General features: G+C 38.7%; 1 protein-coding gene across 2 annotated transcripts; it reads left to right on the top strand.

Moving 5' to 3' along the window:
• The first annotated feature begins 3,248 nt into the window (after window positions 1-3,248).
• FXR1 (FMR1 autosomal homolog 1) lies at window positions 3,249-25,918 on the top strand. 2 transcript variants are annotated; one of them, XM_039377982.1, is made up of 16 exons: window positions 3,249-3,355; window positions 5,851-5,944; window positions 6,990-7,061; window positions 9,220-9,368; window positions 9,831-9,924; window positions 10,786-10,902; window positions 11,002-11,172; window positions 14,126-14,204; window positions 16,084-16,193; window positions 16,840-16,926; window positions 17,652-17,859; window positions 19,529-19,732; window positions 20,427-20,627; window positions 21,380-21,460; window positions 23,922-24,013; window positions 24,900-25,918. In XM_039377982.1, the coding sequence occupies exons 3-16, from the start codon at window positions 7,047-7,049 to the stop codon at window positions 25,068-25,070; spliced, it is 1,779 nt and encodes a 592-aa protein (XP_039233916.1). In that variant the 5' UTR covers window positions 3,249-3,355; window positions 5,851-5,944; window positions 6,990-7,046; the 3' UTR covers window positions 25,071-25,918. The 2 variants fall into 2 exon arrangements, with proteins under 2 accessions (XP_039233916.1, XP_039233917.1); XM_039377983.1 differs by lacking the exon at window positions 21,380-21,460.
• Window positions 25,919-26,965: the final 1,047 nt, after the last annotated feature.

Genomic DNA, 26,965 nt, shown 5'->3' with positions numbered 1-26,965 from the left:
TTTTTGATACAGTATCAGACATGAGTAGTGCAAATCTATTTATATAGGATACCTCACTGATAAAGAACTCCTTCAAAACTCCCTAGTTGAAAAGCAGGATATTTACTTCTCTGTTTTATGTGCATCACACCCTTTCTGAAGAAATCCTTGTGAATTTATGGCATTTACTCTTAACTTTTGATGTAAAAACATCTGGTTTGTATTGTGAAATATCTTAATGTCATGGGGTTTTTTGTAAAACCTTTTTTTTTAAATTAAATAATCCTAGGCTCTTGGAACACTTCTTTTAAAACTACACTGAATCTCATCCCAAGATGCATGAAATCTATTTCTCTTTTTTATCTTGAAGTTGTAAGTGACAGCTGATAATGTGTATAGTCAGGATTGTAGGTAGAAAAGAATGTGCAGGAATTTTTACTTTAAGCAAATGTTCTGATGATCCTTTTGGCATCCTTCTTGGCCATATTGGAATAATTTCATAGAAAGCTGTATTTAAAACCTGTGTTGAATTCTCATTATTTCTAGTTACAAATGAACCATACAGTCTGTAATACCTCAGAGGCCGCTCTGCTTCAGTTCCTGTAAATGTGATCTCATCCCCACAGCTGTAACAAAATTGATAAGAATTGTACTTGGGATTTTTGATATTTATGTTACTCCTTCACTGTTAGTCCTGTGTTCATCTGATCAGATTTTTTTCAGGCGTCACAACAATATAATTATTTAATGATTATGTAATTTTATTTAGTACTTTACACATGTGCATTTGTGACCTGAGGTGCATACTTCATAAATGCTATACTTGATTTTGAGTATTTCTCATATGTAAATACTAGGGAGTGAAAGAGTTTGGGAATGCCAGCTGAAAAAGCTGTTCAGGTAATTCCAAGGCAGTTCCTGCCCACGTGTCTGCAATGAGTCTGCATTATATTCTCCTGTGGGAGGGGAGAGCAGCGCACGGAAAGACTTCCCTCTGTGAAGGGCTTCCTGAAACCCACACGGGGTTGTAAAATGCACAGACTCTTTGTTGGAATTTGTACTTTAGATTTTATTAAAAAGTGCCCAGTGCTCCTGTTTATGCAGCTGACGTTTGTGCAGTGTCAGCTGTTGGTCTGCTGAGAGCCATATCTCTGCACTACTGTTCCACTTCGGCTCTGGCGTTCTTCAGCGGGGCTGAGCTTGTAAGGTGACTGTGAATACTGAACCTGTTTGTGCCTTACACAGGAAAGCCACACTTCACCTGGCAATGGGCTCATTGTCTGAAATAGTTTGATTAGTTTTTTGCACTTCTTTTGTGTTATTAATGAAATCTGTAGATAGTGGATTCAGGACTTCCTAAACTCTACAGAGCATTAAGTTCTGAATGTTTTTCAGATGTTTTATGGTACCTAATTGATTTTGAAGTTGTGTTTTTTAACAAAGGAAAGAACTGAATTCGGATCTGCAGAATAAATTTTTAGCTACTATAGGCTTACCTTAGAAACTAAATACATATTGGGTACTGTGAGAACACAAAGTAACATAAATAAGAGATCAGGTTCAGCTATGAATTAAAGCAGCATAAAGAGGCAAAGACAACTTTGAATCACAGTCTCTTGGAATGCAGATAAATGGCTACTAATCTCTCTCTGTAAATACTGCTTTCTGTTGATAAGTTGTCATGTAGTGGAATGCTAGGCAGCCTGATGTTTGTTTGCAGTGCTGTGACTTGGGTTTTTTTTCCCCTGAATAGAGTTTGGATGAATTGTAGTAGAATAACTGTTATTTCCGGCACTTTATGGCATGTTAATTTGTCCCCATGTGGAGGCTTGTTTAAAGGGGACATTTGGTAGCATAAATTTGGTAGAAGTTCTGCTTTTCCTCTGTTGCTGGCTTACACACATTTTGGGCAGTAAAATTTTGTGTGCTCTTTGCATCTTAAACAGACAGAGCTCTGTATTCCCATCCAGTTCACCTGTCCAGAGACTCCCTGAAACTGAAAGTCCCTGATTATGGCTGTATTTTATTATCGAGTGTTTCAGTTACTTACCTTTCGAAGAAGATTTGCCTTCCTTCCCTTGCAGTGGCAGGATGGCCTTTGAGAGGGTTTATTTTATTAGGAGCACTCTGGGTGGTTGAGCAGGATGATTTCTAGTGACCTGCTTTGTTCAGGGTTAGCAGTGTGCTTTCTGCTAGAACCAGTCTTTTGTGTTGCTGACAGATGGGTTTGAGGGAAGCTCAGGGGGCAGAAAAGCAGGTTTTGAGCAAAAGCCTTCACAGCATTGCCGAGCAGAGCTCAGGTAAAAGGAGATTTGTTTTTATAGGCCCTTTGCAGCCCAGCTGTCAGTGTGGGCTCCTTTACTGTCCGTCATTACATGGAGGGATCTCCTGTGTCAAAATTTATCTTTCCCTGAGCTGACACATAATACCTCTGTGGGCTGGTTGCTCCCTGCACAGCTGATATGTTCTTCGTCCTCCTCAGCTGGCAGTTTCTTAAGTGGATATAATCCATTCAGCAGATTTCCTGGAACTTCTCTTAACATAGCTGTGCAACTCTCTTACTCCTTTAAAACTGCAGGGTCCTGCTTGACCGCCTCTGCTTGGGCAAATACCAGGCTGTAGCAAAAGCAGGAGTAGTGTTCTTTTATCATTTTTTTAATTATTATTTTTTTCAGCATGCCTGCCTGCCTTAATCAAGAAATTAGGAACTTAATTTTACGTTTTTGACATAACCGGTGCCCCCTAAATATAAGCACAAAAAATTGAAATACTGTATTCTGTTTTCCTGAGAGGTCCTACAGGCATTTGGCCTCATACAGTCCCCAATTTAGTACCTGAAAGATGATACCATAACTAGCTCTGTGGCAGCCTCAATTGCCAAATTTGATCCAAACTTGCTGCGATAGTGTTCTGAGGGACAGTTGTTTGGGATTCAGTTTTGTGTTGAGAAGAACACCTATGAAGCAAATAGTGCTGTGCACAGCTTTTTGACTAACTCCCCTTGCCTGGATTTGTCTCGTTGTGTTCCTGTAAAAACACCTGTGCACACCTGTGGATAAAACAGAACTTATGGTGAGTTCAGTTGTAAATGTGCTGGTCAGATTTGAGCAGTCATTGGAAGCAATCCCTGTGCTCTCTACGTCTTGGAACAGCCTGCTAAGGATATCAGCAACCTTGTGGAACAGTGGGACTGTGTCTTGAATCTTTCCTAAATTGGAACCTTACTGTTAGTGATGGTCTTGGCTCACTTTCAGGCTGTATTGAAATTGCTGCCTTACATTGATTTCACATGCATTCTTCTAACAAACATGTTTTTGTTTTAGGGATTTATCAAAGATGTTCATGAGGACTCCCTCACAGTTGTATTTGAAAACAAGTAAGTATTTTATTTTAAAAATAATAATTTGCAAACTAGATTGTTATTTCAGTTTTGTACTTTTGCTGTTGGTTTTTTGTTTGATTGTTTTTCCATTAAGAAGAAGTAGATTTCATTAGAAAGGTGTAGTTCTAGAAGGACAGGCTCATTGTTCTGTTCAGCTTCCATGAACTGACTTCTTGAATCTCTGTATCAGAATTCAGCTCATCCTTCAGTTACACAGTCCTGTCCATTCTCTGGTATCTTTAGTGATGCCCAAAGATGTGACAGCCAGATTTAATTAAAATAAGAACGAGTGGTGCAGGTTTGATACTCTTACACGAAAGCAGATGAAAATCACTAAAGTATTTAAATAAGCAATTCTATGTATGTCTGATCTGAGGAATAATGATCAGTGTTCTCCACCAGAGAAAAACAGAAATGTCCTTATGGTGATTCTTTTTTAACTATTAGGAAAATAAATACATTTATATATCCAGTCAAAAGACCTATTACTTTTGAGTAGAAAAGTGTGCAAATCTGGAAGTAAATCTTGAAAAAGAATTATCCATGAGGCCCTCTTCATTTAACATATAAACACAACCGTGCTGCTGGGGACTTGTAGGGGCAAGCCAAGGATAATCCATGGGATGATAAAGTACAAATGGGTACCTGTTGTTCAGTGTTCAGACTGATAACACCATGGATTACCTGGGAGATTCCAGTGCTAATTCAAAATATTCTGTGAGCTACATCCTCTTTCCTGTTTCCCTTCCAGTTACTAGGTGGAGATCCTATAAAATGTGTCGGCTTTTGATGTAAAAATTGTTACTAAACTCTGCCAGCTCTAACCTGTAGATTAGTCTTTGAGCCTTTCTTCAAGAGAGATTGCTGATAATAAAGGTAATGCTAGGGAGTGTGCAAGTATGTCTTTATAAAAAATGTTTATAATCCTGGTTACATAATCCCAGGGTGTGGGATGTCTGTATGTCTGTGTATACATATATACATGTGTGTAAAAAGAAATCTCAGGGGGGGAAAAAGTAATCCTGGGGTTTACTCTGTGAAGTCCAATCTTTGTTTCCTTTTAACCTGTTTTCTAGTCCTTCTTTTATGAAAAGAGTTGGAAGATGACTTGGCAACTGTAATTTGTACTAGCACTGAGGTGGTTATGGAAGCTGTTACCGTCTCCTGGGTTTTCATACTCCACCACAAAACCCAACAAATGAAGAGAAATTAGGTCCTTTGTCCTATCCATGGTCTGAGGAGATGTGACAAATCTTCAATTTCATATTCAACATCCATATTACTTTTTAAAGAAAAGCAGTTACTTTGCTTTCAAAGTATTTACTTTCGTGTCAGAAACCAGGTAAACTAAAGGAAGTGCCAGTGATTCACAGCAGGGGTGTAATTGTTAGCAAACACATTTCTACTATTTAGTATCCATGTTATCCATGTGTTTTACAGAAGGTCTGGCAGCAGCAGCCATGTTCCAAAAAGGATGGGCTACAACATATGTAGGGTGTTCTGTTGCCTAAAAGTAGGTCTGATGAGGAAGTGTGTACACAGTTCTAGTCACTTTACTCTGTAATGTAAACCTGGTCAGTTCTTATGCTTTTTACTGAGTTCATAAGAGCTTTAGTAGAAGTGAAGTTGGCAAGAGTGTCCTGTCCTCTCACTGTTGTGATAGTGATCATCACTAACTAAATAAACACATCTCTTCTGCAATAGGCAGTCTAAACCGTCACTTGCATTTTGTGCCGTTGTTATCCAGCCTTTATCTACAGTTATTGTAAGGTTCCCAAAGTTAGGTGTACTAGCACAGACTGCTAACAATGAGTTTGTGGCCACAGCATACATAATTAAGAGGCATTTTTGGAGAGTAAGAAAGCAAAGAATGAATGCAGAAGTTTCAGGAACTGGAAACTTTTATTACTGTATAAGATAGAAAATTGGATCTTGAGGTGCAGTTTCATAGAGGCTTATTGGAGTTTGAAGCAGCCAAAGCCTTCCTTCTTGGAAGAAAGGCTTCTCTGTTGTAAGAAGCAAGGGCCTCCTTTTTTTTTTTTTTAATTCGTGCCTTGGAACTTAGGTGTCAGTTCTGTCAAGTTGTCTTAGTAGGTAGTTTGTAGCCATTCACAAGTAATTTCTTAAAACATCTTCTTTTGCATTTCACCAGTGAGATGCTCCAATTTTGGACTCAGAAAGTTTTGCCATCAAAATTTCAGCTCATATTCTGAGAACTGAGCCTTCTGTGCACTTTTCCACTGTGGACTTCCTCCACTGCCAGGAAGGGGAAGGAAAAACCCAAAGCATGAGATTAGCAACTGTTACTTTTGCAGCAAGGGCAATTTAATTGCAAGTGGGGTTTTTGTCAGCCCCCTTTGCCATTTCTCTGAAATAGAATGCAATTTAAATAACATTTGTATGGAAAAAATGAGTTAAAACTCAGAGTTCTAAAATTAAAATGAAGAAAACAGTAGAAAAATAATATTTAATGCCTCTTCAACTTTCAGTTGGCAACCAGAGCGCCAGGTGCCCTTTAATGAAGTCAGATTACCACCACCCCCTGACATCAAGAAAGAAATTGGTGAAGGAGATGAGGTGGAGGTGAGTGTATCCTCATGACCTGTCCTGAGTTGTAACTGGTTGTCCATTCAAGGCAATGTGATGATTGTAAGTGCCTGACCAAGGTGAGGGTGTGAAATGGAGCACGTCTCTAGAAGTGATTTATTAGAATTTTAGTGAAGCTGTGACATTTCAGTTTTTCCACAAAACTACCAGTGGAAGCTTTTCAAAGTCTAAAACTTAAAAGAGCTGAGAAGGTTTTAATTCTGGGACTAAAACTAGGCAGTTTTCATTTTTGACCTCGAATGGAAGTGTTGGAAATGTTTTGATAAAAAGGTGTAATAAAGCTCCTCCAATAACAAGAGTTTTAACCTAGTTGAAGTATCTGTTACAATCTGATAGGGAATTGTGTGAATTACACTGTTCCTGCAGAGAAACAGTGTTAATTAGAAGTGATGTATTAAACCAAGAAATCAAAAGGTGCGTATTCTCTTTCCAGCTCATTGCAGTATTTATTTGCTATTGTAAAATTTGTTTAGTCTACTTGCAAATGACTTTAGCCTGTCAGAAGTATATAAGGAGTAAATAAAACTTGCAGAAAATGAGGAAAGTGAGTTTCAAGAGCTGTCTGTTCTGTATTTGATCTTCCATTAATTTGGTAGCATTTGTTTAATATGGAATATGTGGTCATGTGATGACTTGCTTCATTTCACTAGTCCTTGATATATCAAGTAAGCCAAGGACAAAACAGAAATCTGAATTATGGACTTATTCTGTGTGTGAACTTCCAATGGGAATACAATGTTTGAATTTACTGAGGAATTGCCCATGAAGAAGTGTTTAGCCAAGATTTTATCTCCCTTTAGAAATTTCTATTGAATTGTCAGTAATATATGGAAAGGAAATCTGTTCACAGTCCTTGGAGTGCAAGAAGCATGTGACTGGATAATTTACACAAAAATGACTTCTGTGTAGAATAGTATTCCATTTTAATGAAAATCAGAAAAATTCTTACTTCATTATACATGCAGGTAAGTGAATTATGTTTGTATGCACTTTCAGTGTTTCTTACAACTTTCATTTTCAGGTTTATTCCAGGGCAAATGACCAAGAACCTTGTGGCTGGTGGCTGGCAAAAGTTCGAATGATGAAAGGAGAGGTAAAGGATTATTTTAAAACCTATTGATTTCATGGCGTCACATTAAATACAGTAAATAGAAGGTTATCTGTCATGAAAAAAACCCCTCTAAATAAAGTACTGCAAATACAAAAACATGACAAAAGAGAACTATAAGTTGAGAGCACTTTGAAATGACCCATGTTGCATTGTACTGCAGAGGGTTGTGTCCTTACATCAGAGTAGTTTAATTGCTTGGAGAATTGTGACTTAAAACAAACCTGCTTTGTGAATTGAACTTGGTGCTAAAAATTAAGTCAAACACCTGTGGTTAAAATCTGTTTATACTCCATAAGTTAAGCATGCTGTAGCTATTGCTGTGTTTTGCCGTGGGTTGTTTTTTGTGTGTATTTTTACTGAGTGTAGTGAAAGGACCCTGGTTGTTTTATTTTTACATATGTCAAGTTTATTTTACTGTAAATAAATGGTTAGTTGCAGCTGCCTAGTAACTTGCAGATCCAGACACTGCAGTGTATAGAGCTGTGTCAGTATTTGACATGGTCAAATAGAAAAGCTGTATTTTGTGATATGACAAGAGAATTTAACTTCGTAATAGGAAGGGTCCCGTGTTTCGATACTTCTACCGTATCAAGTTCCTAAAACCAAAGGAAACGATGCTCAGAAAAAATAATTGCCCAATTTCTAATACTGTTTAAAAACTGTTAACAAATAGCAACTTCTGTTGAGCTCTGTAAGGACAAATGGTGGTACATGGATATCAAAGGAAGATTCTGTGTCTTGATCCTTGTGGATAAGCAGCATGTTAAGAAAACAAGATAAAAGGAGGCAAGGTGATTCAAATGATAGTTTATCTTTTGGGACTCATATGCCTTTCTTACATGTCACAGAAATGTGAAATTTTGCCATCAGTTACCTTGCTGTGCTGCTTATTTTCAGAAAAAGTCATGAAAGCAATTTTTTTAATTCTGATTTTAATTTCATTTTTATCCAATTCTTAAACCCTCAGATGGCTAGTGTCTTTATATAGGATTGTCAAATTAATTATTTTATGGAATTGTCCCCCAAAAGAACCTCACAGCTCAGCTTCTTTGCACAGTCTTTGCCATGGTTCCACATTCAGATTTCTTCCTCTAAGTATAAATGTGAAATTTAGAAATAACCCGTGTGTTTAATGATAGTTTACTTTGTGATTGTTCTGATATTCAGAATTGTCTTTAACTATAGGATTTAAGTTTTTAGAGTGTATAGTGATAGATCTCTTAAATTTAGTTGTCTGTTGAGTGTTTTATTTTCATTATCATTACTTGTTTTTTTATATGTTTCAAAGCAGCCTTATGTGATTAGGATGATTCTTAAGCTAAAAAAAACTTGAAACTGGAAAATAGCGTGTGGAAAAGTGTCACAATCGTTGTGTTTACTTTTTCTGGATACTTGAGTAAGTTGTGTGTGTTGACTAAAACAGATACAAAAACAGTTTTGAGAGAGGAAGAGAATGTACTGCTGCACTCCTAAGTTGCATACAGGTGGAAGGGAGGGGAGGAGAAGGCTGCATCCCTGGCACAGAGTTAGGCTTCAGGGATACTGTGCACAAGCTTCTCTATACTTGCATGTGTTGGGTGGAAGCGTAGGAGTAGATTGTTGGTAACTGTTAAATCTTCTTAGTTCTCTTGCCTTCCTAAATTTGGCATAGTATGTGTCAAAAAGAGATTTAATTTTTGTTTGCCTTTTGATCTTACATCATTCACAGGTAATTTGCCAATTGAATCAGTAGATTTGCCTTGCTTGTTTGTTTTAAAGTGTTGCAGAGTAGATGTTTCTGTGAAGGAAGATTCTTTGTTAGGTATTACTCAGAATTACAGTTCCAGTAAACATTTGAATTTTGGAACTTCAACTGAACTAATGATGGTATTTGAAAGAGGGATGGATATGGGAAAATGAATCCAATATGCTGCTGTGGGGAACTGAAGGTTTGCTGATAACAGTGCTCTGACTTCACTGAGGAGTCAGAGAGGTGCTGAAATATGGCCAGGCTCATTAGTGTAGAAACTGTATCAACTTAGATTTATGTTCTTGTCTATATATTCATATTTGGTACTTCCTTGGAGATGCTGTTAATGTTACTATGTCTCTGTTGATCCTTACTGAAGTTACCATTTTTAAAAAAAAAATTCTTCCCTAGTTCTATGTCATCGAATATGCTGCTTGTGATGCCACTTACAATGAAATCGTCACGTATGAACGACTCCGACCTGTGAATCAGAATAAGACTGTCAAAAAGAACACCTTTTTCAAGTGCACGGTGGATGTTCCAGAAGACCTCAGAGATGCGTGAGTAGCTCTGCATACTTTTTATTAAGGCATTTACTTAGAGGAGGCAGAGAAAAAACCCCCTTGGCTTGTATTTTAGAGGCCAGTTTGCAGGTTCGTGAGGAACCTTAAGGGTGGCTGTGGCTGCAGTAGCTGGTTTAGAAACTGCTGAGTGGGATCCCTGCTGAGCTTTTGGGGTGGGGACAAAAGGCAAGTTCTGAGATAGGAACTTTGGGTCTTGTTTTGTGCCTGTACAGGTGATGCACTTCACAGTGGGGCTGTTACTGAGACTTGCCAGATAACCATGATGGCATAGAACCCACAGAGAAACAAGCTCTGGAACCATGTTAAAGAGAATGGGAACTTCCCTGTTTCTCAACAGTCTTTGCCATAAACTACTGAGACATTCTTGGATCTTATCATGTTTTTACATGTTCAGTTTTGATGCAGCTTGTTGAAATAACACTCATCTTGTCTCCTTAGGTGTGCTAATGAAAATGCACATAAAGATTTCAAGAAAGCTGTGGGAGCGTGTCGAATTTTTTATCATGCTGAAACTGCTCAACTAATAATATTGGTAAGTAATTATTTCTATGTAAATTTTGCATGAATTATCAGTATATTGCTTATGGGAAGTGTACAGCCAGCTGTGTGTGTATGGAGAATGGTTTAACTTGTCAAACTATACAAATTGTGAGAGATTTAGTGTAAGCAGGTATATTTAAATTTAGTCTTTGATTGTAGTCCTGCACTGTATACAACCTAAATTTAGGAGCAGCTTTCAGTGTCATTGTTTTTATGACTTTTGTCATTCTCAGCTGAGTGCCAGTTCACTGATTTTAGCAGGTGTCTTGGAGGTAACTCCAGCTCACTCCACTCTGGAGCAGTAGCTTTCCCCCCGTGCTGTATTACACTGTGCAGTTTGACCCGCAGCTGGGTTTCCACGTGGAGAACTGCACCAGTTCAGTGTAGCCATTAAGGAGTTGTTCACTTAGATTCTTCTGTAATGGTTTTCTCTCACTACATAGACTTGCCCCAGAATTAGTTTCTCTTCATGATTCCATTATCCACTTAAACCTCACTCCGCAGAATTGTATGTCCTTGATTATTTCCTTAGCTTTGTCATTCAGACAGTGAGTGGCAAGCATGTATATGGTAGAAAGATATTTAATTTGTTTGTCTGGGCAACGTCAACAAGAAAGAGTTACTGTGTTTATTCAGCAGCAAAACCTTTAATGTGAAACATGCTGTGAGTGAGAAGAGATAATTGTTGTTGGTGTTGAATTTCTTGTGCTTTGTTTTGAGGAAGAACCATGTTCATGTAAGGTCTGGAAATTGAGATCATGCTCATGACTTAGTTTCAGTAGGTTCCTGATTTATCCTTTAAATGTGGATTTGCTTAAAAAAACCTAAACTTCATGTTCCTTCTGTTTTGTAGTCTGCCAGTGAAGCAACAGTGAAGAGAGTGAACATTCTGAGTGACATGCATTTGCGCAGCATTCGCACCAAACTTATGCTCATGTCAAGAAATGAAGAAGCTACAAAACACTTGGAGGTAACTCATGGCTCAGGATTCTTGTTGCTTGAAACTGAGCTCACAGTGGCATGTTACACTGAGTGCATGTGGATGAGTCTTCCTTTGTTTTCCCTTCAGTGCACAAAGCAGCTTGCTGCAGCATTTCACGAGGAGTTTGTAGTCAGAGAAGATTTAATGGGACTTGCTATAGGAACACATGGCAGTAACATCCAACAAGCCAGAAAGGTTCCAGGAGTTACTACCATTGAACTTGAGGAGGATACCGGTACTTTCAGAATCTATGGAGAGGTAAGGGGAAACTTTATATGAATCTTTGGAGCATTTCACTCTGTATCTGCTTTTAGAGTGGCGAGAGCTGTACCCAGAATTAAGAACTGAAAACACCTGAACAGTCCTGAGTGCCTGTGTGCATGTTCACACTATGGCAACTTCCACCACCTGTATTTGAAAAGCAAGCCTTTGTTGCATCAGATGTGTTCTCTCCTCATCGCTCTGTGTGCTGATGTACAGTCTGTAACTGCACTGTGTATCTTGGTTCAACCTAAGAGAAGCATCATTTGCTACAATTTTACTTGATCATGGATTTTTTTTTTTTGTTCTCCTTCCGACATTGTTGGTTCTTCCCCTCCTCCCCTTCTAGTTCATGTGTGTTTTGCTGTGTGCTGCCTCATCCTCTGAGGTAGCCAGGTGTATCTGCTGCTTCTAACCCTTTTATTTTGGCAATTTAGTGCTGGCATTGGCAAAACAATGGTTTGCTCCAAGTTAATTCCGTTTGTGTGACTCTTCTAAATCTCACAATAGCCTTGAAATGCAGCTGATCTTTGGACCAAAACGGTGATCCATTCAGGAAGCAGATGGGTAGTGTAAACGATGCCACTGTCACCAAGGCCCTGTCAGAACATATTTTGAGGGGGTTTATCTCATATTACCAACTCTGCAGGTGCCACTCACTGAGTCTCTGATGTTAACACTTTTAGAAATCTGTGGTTCTCTGCTGTTTCAGGCATCTGAGGTCTTGAATTCTGCTCCATCTATGTCAGGAGTAGAAGTTGGTTGTGATCCAACAGTCAGATGAAGTTGATCCTGTGGAGAGGAGGTTGAACTCCTGTACTCTTCAGTACCTCTGAAGTTCTGTGTCCTGTTTTTTGGATACCTTAAATGCTTCCAGGGGATCAGGGTGACAACAGATCCTTCTCTGATCTGCTACTACCAGTAAATTGTGTCTCAGTTCCTGAAGAAGAATTGGACAAGTTTAAAGGCAGTGGAATGTCTAGTGTATTCCAGTTTTGATCTCTTTCATGTGAATGATGTGATGCGGGAACTTGTGGAAAGGTTACGACTGTCACCAGCCTCTTACAGAGGTGCACAGCAATGATTATAAATACCAGATGCCCCCTAAATAAAAATGCCTTTAGACACATCCAGGCCTGTCCTTGCTGGAAGTGATAACTGCTTCTAAAAATGCCAGGCAGCTTAAATATTCCGATGATAAGGGTTTCAGCATCTGGGTGTACTTGCCTATTCTTTTTGCCTTCTTTTCAACTGAAGTGGGCAAGCAGCCAGGCCCCAATGGCTGAGTGCACAGACAGACAATTTTAGGCTGAGATGTGGGGCAGTAGTGAACCAGTGTCATTGACACAGTAGTTGGGGTCTGAGGGTTTCCCACAGTGGATGTTTTGCATACAAATAAAACTTCAGTGTTGCTCAGTGCCAAACTCTTTGAGGAAAGAAAGAAACAGGAAGATTAGTTTTGAAGAATATTGGAGATATCTATGGATAGAAGTAAGTTAAACTGTATGGGATGCTGTTCATTCTTTTATCCCTGTCTGGTCAAGATAGTTTTGGTTGCAAGACCCTTTCCTGATTGTCTGAACATCTTGTGATGCCTGTACAGACTGTACGGTAACATGGACGTGTTTTCATTGTATGGGCTGCTGGGTGAAGTAACCAGAGCATGGGTGGACGTGTGGACTGTAATTCAGAGTTAGCAAAGGTAGTTGCTAGCAACTGGAATCCTTTGAGGTCTTTAATCCATGTTCCACTACAGTGAACTGAGAATGCATTGTTTGAACCAGCTTTATGTGCTCTCATGTTGGGGTGTGGATGAGTCAGACAGGTTGTACTCACGTACAAATCCTGAGTGCTCATGGCAGAGTGTAGATAGAGGCATGTGGGTGCACTGGAGAGCTCCAGCTCTGGCAGTTAGATGTTTTCCTGTAAATGCATTCACTTCGTGTTACTTCACCTTTATTTGGAGAATTGATAAGCATACCTGAGGCAGGAACTCTGGTTAATTGTGTCCTATTTCTAGAGTTCATTGAAGGTGAAAACTCGCCAATTTAAGTTTGTATCATTTGAGCAGTTGCCTTGAGGATGCAGCATAACTTCTGCTCTCCACAATGGCTTCCTGTTCGTCTCTTGCCAGTGCTTGATCGCTGCTTTCATTATTTTGAAATCCGATTTGCCCATATTTCTTTTGCTATCATTTTGACCTCTGCCAGAAGTAGAGGTTTATACATTTTTTTATTCTTCTAGGATTTCCCTGATTTGATTGAAAGATGCCAGAGCTGGTAGTATTCTTATGTTTTGTGTTGCCTAAAAAATGTCAGATGAAATGTTAGTGTAAAATGGAAATTGTTCTCAGAAGCTGTCCTGGCTGACTAGATGCTGATATTCTTTCTTTAATTCTACACTTCTGCTGTTGCTGGATTGAAGCCTGGTTTCTTCAGCATCTGTGTAGCTTCAATTAACTCAGGTGATTTCTGTCATTTAATAATAAAACTGTGAGAGAACCTTTACTGGAGTTCTCCCCAGTAACTAGAGCTGCTGTCCTGCCTTGGAAAACCTTGTAGATAAACTGGTCAGAAACCAGCATTCTGGAAGGAGAGAGCCCTGGTCGTAATATCACAGTGTTTGCTCAAAGCCCTGTCCAGCCTGGCCTTGAACACTCCCAGGGATGAGGCATCCATTTTGTTATCTTACAACCTCTTAAAATGTTATTTCAACATGGAAAAATATGTTTTATTAATTACTGAGGCTTTGCTTTTCTACTGAATTTTGTCTCTGGGCATTTTATTCAATTATTTCTTTATCATTTAGTTCAAAACTAGAATAGTCTTGTCTCTGTTCCTGTCTTTTTGAAAATAAGTTTGTTTGGAAGACTTGCAGCTGTTGCTAAAAGGCTTTGTTTTTAGCATGCTATATTTACAAATAAACTCCATTTTTTAAAATTCATTTCCAGACTGCCGAAGCAGTAAAAAAGGCCAGAAGTTACTTGGAATTTGTAGAGGATTTTATTCAAGTTCCCAGAAATCTTGTTGGTATGTAATACTGCTAAAACATGAAAACTTGGGGAAAGGGAGCCTAATCAGCATGACTCTGCAAAGAGGATTTAGTTGCCAGTACAATATTCGACTTCTCTCTCTAAGTAGAAAATGATTAATCTTTTAAAACTATATGTATCAGGGAATTATGCAATTGGATATATTGTTGTTAAGTAATACTTTGTCAGGATTTTAGACTTGTAGTAAATGGTAATATTTGAAGTTCAGATTCTAGTAAAAAAATACGCTTTACTAAATTCACTGCTTCAAAGTGCAGAAACTAAATTCCAAAATTGAATGTGGAAATACCGCAGCTGAGTTATAAGAATGACACAAGACAATGCTCCTGTTACTGCTCCCTCCTGGGCTGAGGTTTATCAGAGGTGTTTAAGTGGTGGTGAGCCCCTTTATAGATCAGCAGTGCTCATCAGTCTCATCCTCAGTCTGATAGAGACATTTGTTCATGTTTCAGCTTTATGAAGGTGTAGTTTCTTAAAGCTTAAAAAATGCTTATTCTGGTAGCTTCTGTATTAAAAGTCACCTAAAGGTGAGGTTAATTGTGCTCCCCTTCAAGAGAGACAAACGTCTTTCACAGGGGACTTTTTTCCTTTTCCCTTGTTCTACTTCCTTTAGCCTGCTTTTTACTCAAGTGTGGCAGTTCCCTGCTCCACATGACCAGCCTGTGGGCAATGTGGGCATGAAGGCACTGTTAAGGGTGCAGGTGTTGTACCTGATTCAAAACCAGCTTGAATTATCCAGAGGAGAAATTAAAACCTGGGCTTTAACCTCCTGTGGTTTGGGGTCTGGAGCTTGCATATTATAGCAACGTAATTTAAATAATTCATGTGCAAACTCCTAAAACATAGACTTTCAAGATTTTAGAACTTGAGCAGGTTAAGGTATAGTGGGGTTTTTGTTTGTTTGGTGGGGTTTTTTTAATAGGACTTCTGCAAATTGTGTATCTGATGCAGCTTGATGGTTCTCTTATCTACCTCATGTTAAAGCTCATTTTAACATTGAACAAATTAAGGCAAAAAGATAAAACCCCAAACCTGCTGAGCTGTTTGAACTGCTGAGGAAGGGAAACAATTTTTAATGCTTTTTGCAATTTACTTTGTATCATGTTGATATTTGCTGTAAAGAACATGCCTTAATGGAGTATTCTGTCACACAGTTCTGGCTGTTACCCATTTTTTGAATTTTTCCCCCTTCCTTTTCTCGTAATTTAAACCTGTCTGTTTTTAAGCACCAGGTATCTGTAGCTGGGGTGAAGAAACATTTCCATATAAGTTTATTTTAAGGAGGAGCTAAAGTCTTTTAATAAGGGAGTGAAAGAGTCGCTTTTTTTGAGATTTTAAACATACGAGTTCTGAAGAACCTTTTGGTTTAGATCCCATGCATGATCTCAAATAAATATTTTAAAGGTAACATGGGAAGCATTGGTAATACACAAGTCTGTTTGAAAGGCAAAATTAATTTTCAGAAAATAATTACGTATTATTTTACTTCTTCTTAAGAGGCTCCCAACAATTGTATAAACCTGTCACAATGTCAGGAAAGATTGAATGAGGGTATATGTGGAATCAGGGGGTCCAAATAATTTTGATACATAAATGTTAATAAGCATTTGCAAAGCTCTTGTGCCATTTTACTCTTGGTCTGGTTCTATTTTAAGCTTCTGTGTAGTGGTGATCTTCATCACTACTTGTCACTCTGTGTATATATATAGAGAGAGTTTAATTTTGGAAATTTTCACCTCTTTTCTCTGGCACAGTGTGGGGTATTTGGGGTTTGTTACATATAACTTAAAATATCCAGAAACATGTTAAAATATTCTGCAGACAGGAGCAAAATTAACTATTCTTGCCCTCTGAAGGAAAAGTTATTGGAAAAAATGGAAAAGTGATTCAGGAGATTGTAGACAAGTCTGGAGTCGTCAGGGTGAGAATTGAAGGAGACAATGAAAATAAGCTGCCCCGTGAAGATGTGAGTACTTTATTCTTTTTTGCTATGATTAAGTTTTTATTTTTAAGACCAGTTTTTATTTCAAAACCTGTGGCTGTAGAGAGCACTATTTTTAAGCTGGCATCTTGCAGTAGATTTTATATAAAGCAATTCAAGGAAGGTTTTTTACTGCCAAAGTAAGACTTTTTTTAAATCTTTTTCCTGTGTGTACTTTAGCTACATAACTGATTTGGATTGATAGTGTTAATAGTGTCCACATATTTTAAATAGATGAGACGGTAAGATAAAATCTTCTAAAGCTGCTTAATCTTGTAAAGTTGCTTTAATGAACCACTGGACACTTCTTGGTAAACTGTGGATACTTCTACACAGCTACTGTGATAAACACACGGAGCACGTGTTGCATGGGGGAATATAAACTCTGTATGTCAGGTTTCCTCAACTGCCAGAATAGGTTGTTGGGAAAGCTGCACAGTCTGAAGCTCCTCCCCTAACCCCAGTCTGAGCTGGGATTAGTTTGTCTTTGCAGCCCAAGGCTCAGTTACTGTCTTTGTTCAGCTCTCTTTTGTAATTTAAACCAGATTTATTTTATATCATTTGAACAGAAAGCATTGTTTTAATGATGATGTTCTTCCTGATAAAAGGCTTTGATGCTTTGTTTCCATAGGGAATGGTACCATTTGTATTTGTTGGTACTAAAGAAAGCATTGGGAATGTCCAAGTTCTCTTAGAATATCACATCGCATATCTAAAGGTGAGCATATCCAAAGGGAGAAAAGATCTGTCGAGGAAACTTGGGTTGGAGTAACAGAATTTTTAAGCAACAAAAATTCCTGGGTTTATATATAAATATACACTGTACCTCTGTATGAGGATTTTAAGGTTTGGTGCATTGAACCCACTCCTTTGCCCATGGCTATGATGTGTCTGTTCAAACACCTTGTCACGCTTATTTAGTGCTGTTGGGGTGAGAAGGATCAGACTGTAAAGAACAGTGGTTAAAGGGGCATTTGGGAAGTAGCGCTCAATTTTTTGTCTCTGTTAGTGTTCTGCTGTTCTGAATTTAATGCTCTACTGGGGTAGGATGGAATTTTTAATAATAACACTAATGCTGTGGTATTAGAACAATATTCTGTTTAGAGTAGTTGGCTTTGTGGTGTTAACTGAAATAATGAATTAATTTGAATTGTGTTACTTTTTCAGTTTGCCCTTTTTTCTTTCTTTTTAATTTAACTAGAAAACGTGGTGAAGTGTAGTTAAGGAAGGTACTGATGGTCTTAAAACAGTCTTCCTGCATGGGGATTTAAGAGATAGGTTTTAGATTTCTTCCAAAACTCTTGAGATAGCACAGCTTGTACTTGATTTGCAGTCACACAAGGTGACTTGCTACAGGGATGTTAGTTTTAGAGATGACTGGATGGGTGATGATGTTTTGTGAGGGACATTTATCAGCAATGTTTTTTGTCTCCTCTTATGTAGGAGGTAGAACAGCTAAGACTGGAAAGGCTCCAGATCGATGAACAGTTGCGTCAGATTGGTATGGGCTTCAGACCTTCTTCTACTCGAGTTCCTGAGAAGGAAAAGGGTTACACAACTGATGAGAGCACCCTCTCCTCAGTGCAAGGGTCCAGGTCCTACAGCGGGAGAGGGAGAGGCCGCAGAGGCCCCAATTACACATCTGGTTACGGTGAGTGTTTCGAGCATCTGTTGAGCAAGTCCTCAGGGTAGTTTTGAAACCAAAACTATCTCTTTGTGTTCAGCATAGTTGAGCGAATTCAGGCAAGGTTGGAAATTCAGGATGGCTGTTTCGTTTTGTACGTAGCTGAAACCACCTCATTAGGTTTACAGTCTTGTTGAAGTTAAATTGAAAAAATGAGCAAACCGAACTCTGGTAAGGCCTTGTCCTTCAGTGTTAGTAGTTAACATCATACAAAGCTGGGAAAGAGAAGGAACTACAGACACTTTCAGGAAACACAAATTAAAAAGGAATAAATCTGGAATTGGCATTATCTGTTTGAATTGAGGAAGAGAAAAAACACTTGTCTGTGATCATGCCCATCTTAGGAGCATATTTTTGAAAAGTAAACCAAAGTGATTTGAAATGGAGGCAGCACAAAATCCCATGGGTTTTTTAATTCAGTCAGAAGCTAACTGGAATTGTTTAAGATGAGGTGAGGTATTCTGATGCATTTCTGAATTAACAAGGCACTGCTGCTCAGATCCAGAGAGGTGTGCACATCCCCAGCTTATCCAGCAGCAGCTTCCCAAATGGAGACACTGCATTTCAATGTAGACATGTTTCACAAAGAAACGTGGGTGCTCCAGTGAACAGGGACATTATTTAGTCAGTACAGTTAATTACTCTCAATATCTACACGTAGCTCATTTTTGATAGAAAATGGACACCTCTTGGGTTTTACAGTCTGTTCCTGACTGTAGGTTCCTGGATCATGCCATGTTAGTCCTGTTGATTCTGATGATGATGTTTGTAAATATGTGTTTTATTGTTTCCCAATGGACTGACTAAACTGTAATGAAAATTGTTGAGTTTGTTTGTATACACAGATTTTAATTTGAAAACTTAAATTATTTTTTTCCCCACAAAATGGCAAGACTCACATGTTAGAGCCATATGGGTCTAAGTCTCTTTATTCCAGAATGGTTAGTAGGGGGAGTTCCTGGATGGTTAAAATAAATAGGTGTTGAAATTTCAGGTAGTAAAAAGCTGTGTGGGTTTGATTTAGCTCGGAGAGGGCCGGGTATTACGGGATGCTATTTAATATAAACAGGGAAATTGTTCAGCATTACAACAGCCAGAAGGGGTTGCTTAGCAACAGCCATCGGCTATAAGGTGGCAAAGTTGTCCTTGGGAATTTCAGAGAAGTTGCCTAGAAACTGCACCAAATGCCTGCAGTGTGTAGACAAAGAGAGGAAACAGTGCTTAATCCTTGATTTATCTGTGTACAGAAATCACAGCTTTGGTAATCTTTCAGTCCTTGTTTCGCATATTATTAAAAACAAACTTAGACTGAGAATCTTAGAAATTTAGATAACTTCTGCTCTATCTATATTGTACATGTGCATGTATTTTTATATATGGGTGTATATATAAGTATAAAATTATATACTTGTGTAACTGTATATTAATATTTTTCAATATCTATTTATGTATTTTTAAATAACATATATATATAAATATATATATAATATATATATAATATTGTATATATATATATATTATATATATAAAAAATATATATACCAGCCATGCTGGTTGGAATACTTTTGTGAGGATATGAAACCAGAATATAATCCCAAAACTCATTAATTTCCATTTCTTTTCCTTCTTGTACAAGGTACAAACTCTGAGCTCTCCAATCCCTCTGAAACGGAATCTGAGAGAAAAGATGAACTTAGTGACTGGTCCTTGGCAGGAGAAGATGACAGGGAGAGCAGGCACCAACGTGACAACAGACGCCGTCCTGGGGGACGAGGTCGCAGTGTGTCTGGAGGCCGTGGGCGTGGTGGACCTCGCGGTGGCAAGTCCTCCATTAGCTCTGGTACTGCCTTCCAAGTGGATTTTGAATTTAGGTTTTGTTCTTGGCAGTCTTCTGTAATCTCTTACTAACCCCTTATTGCTATACTCCATTTTTATATTGTAATCTTAATACCTTGGGATTTCAGTGCAGCTGTGTGATAGTTTCATGTCACACACTGTGTTGTTAGATTTTTGTTCATTTTCTGTTCGTGGTGATCTTCATTTCCTTCCTCTACTGCTCACACGTAATAATGTTATTAGCAAATTGATAAATTTTTGGCATGTTGCCTATGGCTGCCTTCTGAGTTAAGCTTATGTTTAGATACAGAATGAAAGAAGAAATCAGACTGGAAGTTATATTTCATCAGAATCTGACTGTGCTAATGTAACACTGCAGTAGTGTCAGAAGTACCACGCTGCCATGAAGGGAAAGGTGTTTTACGTGTTTAACAGTTTTGAGTAAAACTTCTTTAAATGTCACCTTGGAAATATTTGTGGTCAAATAATGCAAGAGCCCATTGTGGCGCCCCAGAATTGTTACTGTTGGGTTGGAGTTAGAGAGGAGCCAGGATGGAATCAAATACTGCAGTTTTAGTGTTACACCTTTTCCTAAGGTTGCTCTGTAGTTTGAAACTTTCAGACACAGATGTAAGTCAACCTGGAAATGAAGTTACACATTACTACATATCTTAGATGGAAACTTTCTGTTTGTTTAGTGCTTAAAGATCCAGACAGCAACCCTTACAGCTTGCTGGATAACACAGAGTCAGACCAGACCGTGGACACCGATGCCAGCGAGTCCCACCACAGCAGTAACCGCCGCAGGAGGTCACGCCGGCGAAGGACTGATGAAGATGCTGTTCTTATGGATGGAATGACAGAGTCTGATACAGCTTCTGTTAATGAGAATGGTTTAGGTATGTAAATGGTTGGATGATCATCCCAGAGCAGGCTAAGAAAAAGCGTGTTGTCCCTGTAAGTGTAGTGAAGCCCTTGTTTGTTTCTGTTAGTGATGAATTGTTGTTCTGTTCAAGGTTGCTGTCTGATTAAAGAAAGACTCCCTCCGTGGCTGTGCCATGGAATCTCCTGTTTACTGAGCTCCACTAGCCTTTTCATGTGCCTTTTTTTGTAAAAACTGTCTGATGGAGACACCAAAGACTTGATTTGTTGTTTCCCATTGGTACTGCTGCTTTGATAGAAACAGTACTGTCAGATCACCGTTCTGTTTTGTCCTTGGAAACCTCAGTCTCAGTGTGGGAAAGCTACTTAAGTAGCTGTTAATTTGTCTCTGCCCAGATTCTGCTTAAGTACTTTTCCTCAGTAAATTCTCTTTTGATACTCACTGGGACAAGACTATAATCTGTTGCTTAATGTAGAAAAAACACCTGGGTTATGTTGATAAAATTTGACGTATGGTTACTTACTTAATAAATGAAACCTGAGGTCATTAAGCACATGCCTAAATGTTTTAATGAACCAAGAACAAAAAGTAAAATCTAGCTTTTGTGTTACTGTGTATGCTTTCAGTATAAAATTTTCTTTTAGCTTTTCTGTCTTATTTAGTCTCTGTCTTTAACAGAAGCAATTTTAAATGCCCCATGCTGAAACTGCTGAAGAATTTATTTATTTTATGATCAGAAATAGTTCATTATAAACTTTGCAATTGCAGATGATAGTGACAAAAAACCCCAGCGACGCAATCGTAGCCGCAGGCGTCGCTTCAGGGGTCAGGCAGAAGATAGACAGCCAGGTAATTCGAGTGGAGCTGTGGGTAATCTCAGGTCAAAAGCATGAGAGAATGTTGTGTCTGCTGTTTTACATAGAGCTGCATAATATCAAAAGGTTACTCAATAACTAATAAGACTACTAGACAAAGATGAAAGACATCCCTTCTACTAGGAGAACTTCTAAAATCTGTCTAATGAAACTAATCGATGTCTAACTTTTTGCTTGGACATACGAGTTGTGCTTGTGATCCAGCTCTCACTGAAGTCAATGGCCAAAGTGCTGTTGAGTTCCGTGGTCCAGGATCAGACAAACATGAAGGTTCATGGTCTGCACTCACCTGCATCTGTGCGCTTGCACTGACTGGGACACAACCTTTTCAGCACTGGCTGAGCAGCAGCGTTGGAGGGGCAGGATGTGGGTCCTGGCAGAGCTCTGTGAGGGAACTTGCATGGGATTTGCCAGCCCCACACCTGCATCACACTGCTGCTGTCAGTCCTTGGCTGTTGGGAATAGTTTAAGTCATCTGCAAATTGAGGGTGGGAAGGAGGAGGAATTTAAGTGAAATTGCATGTTTCCAATTTTTTGTTGTGGCTTGTTGCATTTCTTTTGTGTGTACTAACACTTGAAATGTTAAAGGTGAACTGGCTAATTTTCAATATAATGCCCTGTTTAGAAAATGCTTGTACATACGTGGCGCAAGGTAGTAACAGAAGGTCTTCTAGATTGACAGGTTCAAAATTTCACTCATATTTGTCTTCCTTATGTCTGTGGTGCTCATGCAACATTTGATTAAGAAGAAAAAAGTTGTTTCATTATGGCAACTAAAACTTGGGGGAAGGAAAAAACCGAACACTACACCCTCTTAGAAAAACTCAAACCCACCCAATACTTCTCAACATTCCAGTTTTGTAACAGTGATATGAGTTTATAAAGGGGCAGAAGAAGTAAAAATGGATTTCAGCTTTTACTTCTAAGAAACTGATTTCAGCCAGTGACATAAAGGGATGTTAAGCATTTCTACAAAACCACGGGAATTCTTTTAAATCTAAGTATTCTAAGAACAAAACAAAATTTTCCAGAAAAGATTCCTCAGTTTTTTCCTGTTGATGTCGTTGTTCAAGATACAGTTTTCAGTTTGCATAATAAATACTTAAAATAAGGTACAACACTAGGAGCATTGGTTGGTAGTTATACTGTCTTTGTTAGAAGTGCTCTAATTTAATCTCTTCATAAATACCTAGTAAATACATAGTGAGTGAAGACAGAAGGAACTCTTCCCTTCCTGCCCCCCCCCAGTGCCAATCACTGTACTTCACTCATTTAGTTGTATTTTTTCATTTACATTGCTATATGTTATGGGTCCTTATATGTAGATGAATATTAAGAATGCACTGTGTGCGGGAAATATGCTTCCTCTTTGCATTAGAGGAGTTGGGTACAGAACCTCATTTTAAATAAAAAAATTCTTGTGCAGAAACTAGACAATCTGGAAGGACCCAGTTGTAAGAAGTCCAGTTACTGTAACAGGAAATTCATGTGTTATACTTCCCAGTCTGATTTGGGTTTCATGCGCAGTCATTCCTAAATCCAGAAAAATAGTTCACCTGAATGCATGATACGCTAAATATAATTGACTGTACAGTTCAATAGGTAATGCTTGCCAACCTTAATGTGCTTTACCGCATCAGATCCACAAGTGTATATTTAAATTTGCAGTACTCTGTATTCTAAAAATAGAATTGACTCTTGGTGTGGTTACAAGAGGGCAGGATCAGACAAAACCAGGCTACAGGAACATGTGCTGAGGTGGTAAGAAGAAAAGAGGTCAGAGAAGCCCTGGCCGGCACCCAGTAAGTGCAGCCGTCCCGGCACAGACACGGCTGTGCCGCTCCTGAGCAGGGCTGGCTCAGGCAGCACCGCCCATGTCCACACCCCCCACCACTGTCCCACCCCCGCCCCGAGCCAGGGAACAGTGCTGATGGTGTTCCCAGGACCTCCAGGAGGGCGAGTTCTCCCTGTCAGTCGCTTCATGGCATAACAAAGATTTGAATTCCGTGTCATCGTAAGTGATACCACACTCTGAACCTCCCCCAGTTCTGGGCAAAATTTAACTTGCCTTCATTTTATTGCTGTGAAATTCTTCACCACTCAAGCTATTGACAAATGCAGTCTGTAGTTCAAAGAGCCTGCAGCCTGATCTCTTCAAACCTAGTATGGAAAGCCCTTCTTTTCCAATCAAATTTGCAATTGGACCAAAATATTGAGTCCACCTCCAGATCATCACATTATCACTGATTTTAGTGCAAATTGTATTTAATAACAGAAACAAATTGATCCTTGCTGTGTGGTTGATAACCTGTAAGTGTGAAGGCCTTTTGTGAGATGTCTCCCAGTTAGAGCGTAACTTGTGCAGAAAAGACATGAAGGTTCATGCTGAATTGACTGCTGATGTGAGCATCACTGTGATTTTTTTCCTTGAACAGTAACAGTAGCTGATTATATATCACGAGCTGAATCTCAGAGTAGACAGAGAAACCCTCCAAAGGAGACACTAGCCAAAACCAAGAAAGAAACGGTAAGACTTTTTAATGTGCATTTCCTTTTTTTTTTTTTTTCTCCCTCGCAGCAGAACAGTAAAGGAATGAAGGCTTCAGTTAGCTTGCCCTCATTTGGCTGCAAGTACATTTAAGTTCAAGAATAAATCATTAGAAGCAAAATGGCCCAGAGTAAACAGGGCTGACAGTGACTTGTAGACTGTCATTGTAGACTTTAGGAGCCAGGGTAATGCTGAAATTAATTCTGTACACATTTTAAAATACTACACTTAGTAATGTTGCATTATGTAATAAAATGTGAAAACTGTCCCTGGTGAGTCTTGAGAACTAATCCTTAGGGATAGAAGATATTAGGTTGCATTTTTAGTGACTTGTACAAACTATTTTAGAAGGAGTTAATTTTGCAAAGATTGTGTATTTGAGGTATTTTGTCCTTAAGGGATCAGAGTGGCATTACATATCCAGAAAAATAATCAGAACTGAATAAATCAGAATTTATTTCTAAAGTAACAGTGAACGTATTGCCACAAGTCATGTCTGAGATCAGCAAAACAAGAAAGATCCATTAACAAAATCTAATCTTGCTGTACAGACTTTGAAAGGGGTGTGAAACTCAGTTTTTCAGTTGAGTTGACTCCTTCATGGGCTTAGACAAATAAATAAGGCATTCTGGGTGTGCTGGGGACGAGTGGTCCCAGGGTTACCTTGGCGTGATTTCCTTGGAACTGTTTGATACAGAAGTGTCCTATAAATGACAAGGTAAGTTAATAGGATGCACTAAATAACAGAATACAGGCACAAGAGGTGTTTCCTCTTGCAGAGCTGCTGTGTGAGCCAGAGGGAAATTGAGATTACACTCTGTATTGTTATGGAATTCTTGTATTACCCTGTTCTTGTTTTTGCAAGGCAAAAGACGCGATTGACGAAAACAGCCCTTCTGAAAAGGCAGTGAATGGTCCTGCCACCACTTCTGGGGATGAGCCTTCTAAACTACAGCACAGCCCTGATGAAAAGAAAGTCACTGTTCAAGAGGATGGAAATAATCAGGAAGAAGCAGTCCTGAATGGTGTTTCATAAACTGAAGTTCCTAGTTTACAGTTCTTTTACATTACATTTAAAATAGTGCTTGTATAAGCTTGCCAAAGATAGAATATGGATCGCCAGTCTTGACACCGCACTTTCAGTTCCTCCATTTTGGAATACAGAAAGGGGAGGGATCCTGAAGAAATCATATGTTAAACATACTTTGACACCTACTGTGTTATAAATATATCATCAGATGTGCCTTGAGATAGTATATGTAACATTTAAATAAACAAAATTGCTGGCTATAGGAAATGTTATTTTGTTTTCAAAATACGGCAAAGATGTGAGGGGGATCCCTAACATAATACTCTTTATGAAAGCATTAGCTGCTTTTGTTACATTTTTAATAATATGCAACCACTTCTTCACCTGAGGAATACTAGAAAGAAATGCAGTCTAAAATATTTTGCACTGAAATGTAATTTCTCCATTAGTTTAGTCTGGAAACTGGTCTGTTTTAATACATGTTTTTTAAATGCTGTATGTAGAGGAAAAATCTGCAGACCACTGGAATACATTTGTTAAATTCTCATAATCTGCAGGGATACTGGGTGACATTGGCAGTGACTGTTCTACATTGAGGCTTTGTTTGGTTTATTTATTAAACTGTACAGTATTTAAAAATCAAACATAGCTTTAGTTAACACTAAGCTGAATTAGTCATGTCCATTAAGACATAACCTGAACTACTGAAAAGATCAATTTCCAGAAAGTTTATTCTGTATAAACTACATATGTTAGTCCTTAGTAGAGTATTTTTATTTTTGTTTTGGTTGTTTGATGTGCAATATGTTTTTTTTGTATGCTGGTAGTAAAAGAAAATAAACTTTGATCTTCCATCTGTTGACTGTTTCTATCAGAAATTTAAATTACTATTGACTTTAAGGTTTTCAAGCTGTAACTAACAATTGAAACTTACTTGTGAGGCAGCTTGAACCTTTAACTCTTATGAAAGAGTTTCTGATGTGCTAATCTTCCTTTCTTTAAGGTGACTATGACAAACATCAGTTAACAAGTCTAAAACCAAACTCCTTATCTTGGAGAATCACTAACCTGACTAACATATATAGGAATTAATGCATATGTAGTTTTGGACTGAGAAGTTAAAGCATGACACACCCATGCATCTTTTCAGGCACATGAGCCAGAGCAATGAAACACAAAACAGGTACAGAAAAACATCTGGGTAGGAAGGAGCTGTTGCAAAAAGTTACAGCACAGGATAGTGCTGAAGTTGTGCTGACTTAAATGAAAAAAAATTGTCTTACCTGATTTTTTCAGAAGTGAATAGGGACAAAAGATGAGTGTTCTGAACCACCTGTGCCTTCAGCTGCTCTGCCTGATACAGCTACAGCAGAGCTGTCCCAACCAGGCCGGGGTGTGTGTGTCAGTTCAGGAGATGTGCAGTTTGTAATATGACTTTAGTATTGGATACCCATCCACAGTGTTCCCTCCTGGAGAACACACACAGTTAAATTGTAACGCTGAAGTGTGCTCAAGTATCTCAGCTGCTCAGGCAGGCACAGGACTGGAGAAAATTAAAAAAACGTGGAAGGGGAAAAAAAAAAAAGAGCTAGCTATGCTTAAGAAGTAAGTAGTAGTTGGCAGGAAAAAACTTAAGTACAGAAACATTCTGCATATGGCTTGGAATGTGCAGACTCTGACTGCACGGCACTGTTACAGCTGTCCCTCACCCTGCTTTAAATTCTGTGGCAAAGAAAAGTTATTCCCCCTTTCCGTAGGTTCTAAAGGTTACCTATTTGATGCTCTCTCCCGAAGGCACAGAACTCTTCCTAACCGTTGTGGTAATCCTTCCTAAATGGCCTAGAACTAGTCCACAGCAGGCAGCACTCACACAGAGGATGTGAGATGCTTCCAGCAGCATT

This window comes from Pipra filicauda, unplaced genomic scaffold, assembly GCF_003945595.2.
Source record: "Pipra filicauda isolate LSUMZ 115617 unplaced genomic scaffold, ASM394559v2 scaffold98_size3848907_pilon, whole genome shotgun sequence".
Lineage (NCBI taxonomy): Eukaryota > Metazoa > Chordata > Aves > Passeriformes > Pipridae > Pipra > Pipra filicauda.
The sequence above is the reverse complement of the archived record's forward strand: the minus strand, read 5'-3'. Positions and strand labels throughout refer to the sequence as shown.

Coding starts and splice junctions, on each gene's coding strand:
- FXR1 (XM_039377982.1), top strand. Junction 9,925..10,785: donor CTGCTCAACTAATAATATTG/GTAAGTAATTAT, acceptor TCTGTTTTGTAG/TCTGCCAGTGAAGCAACAGT. Junction 24,014..24,899: donor CCAAAACCAAGAAAGAAACG/GTAAGACTTTTT, acceptor TGTTTTTGCAAG/GCAAAAGACGCGATTGACGA.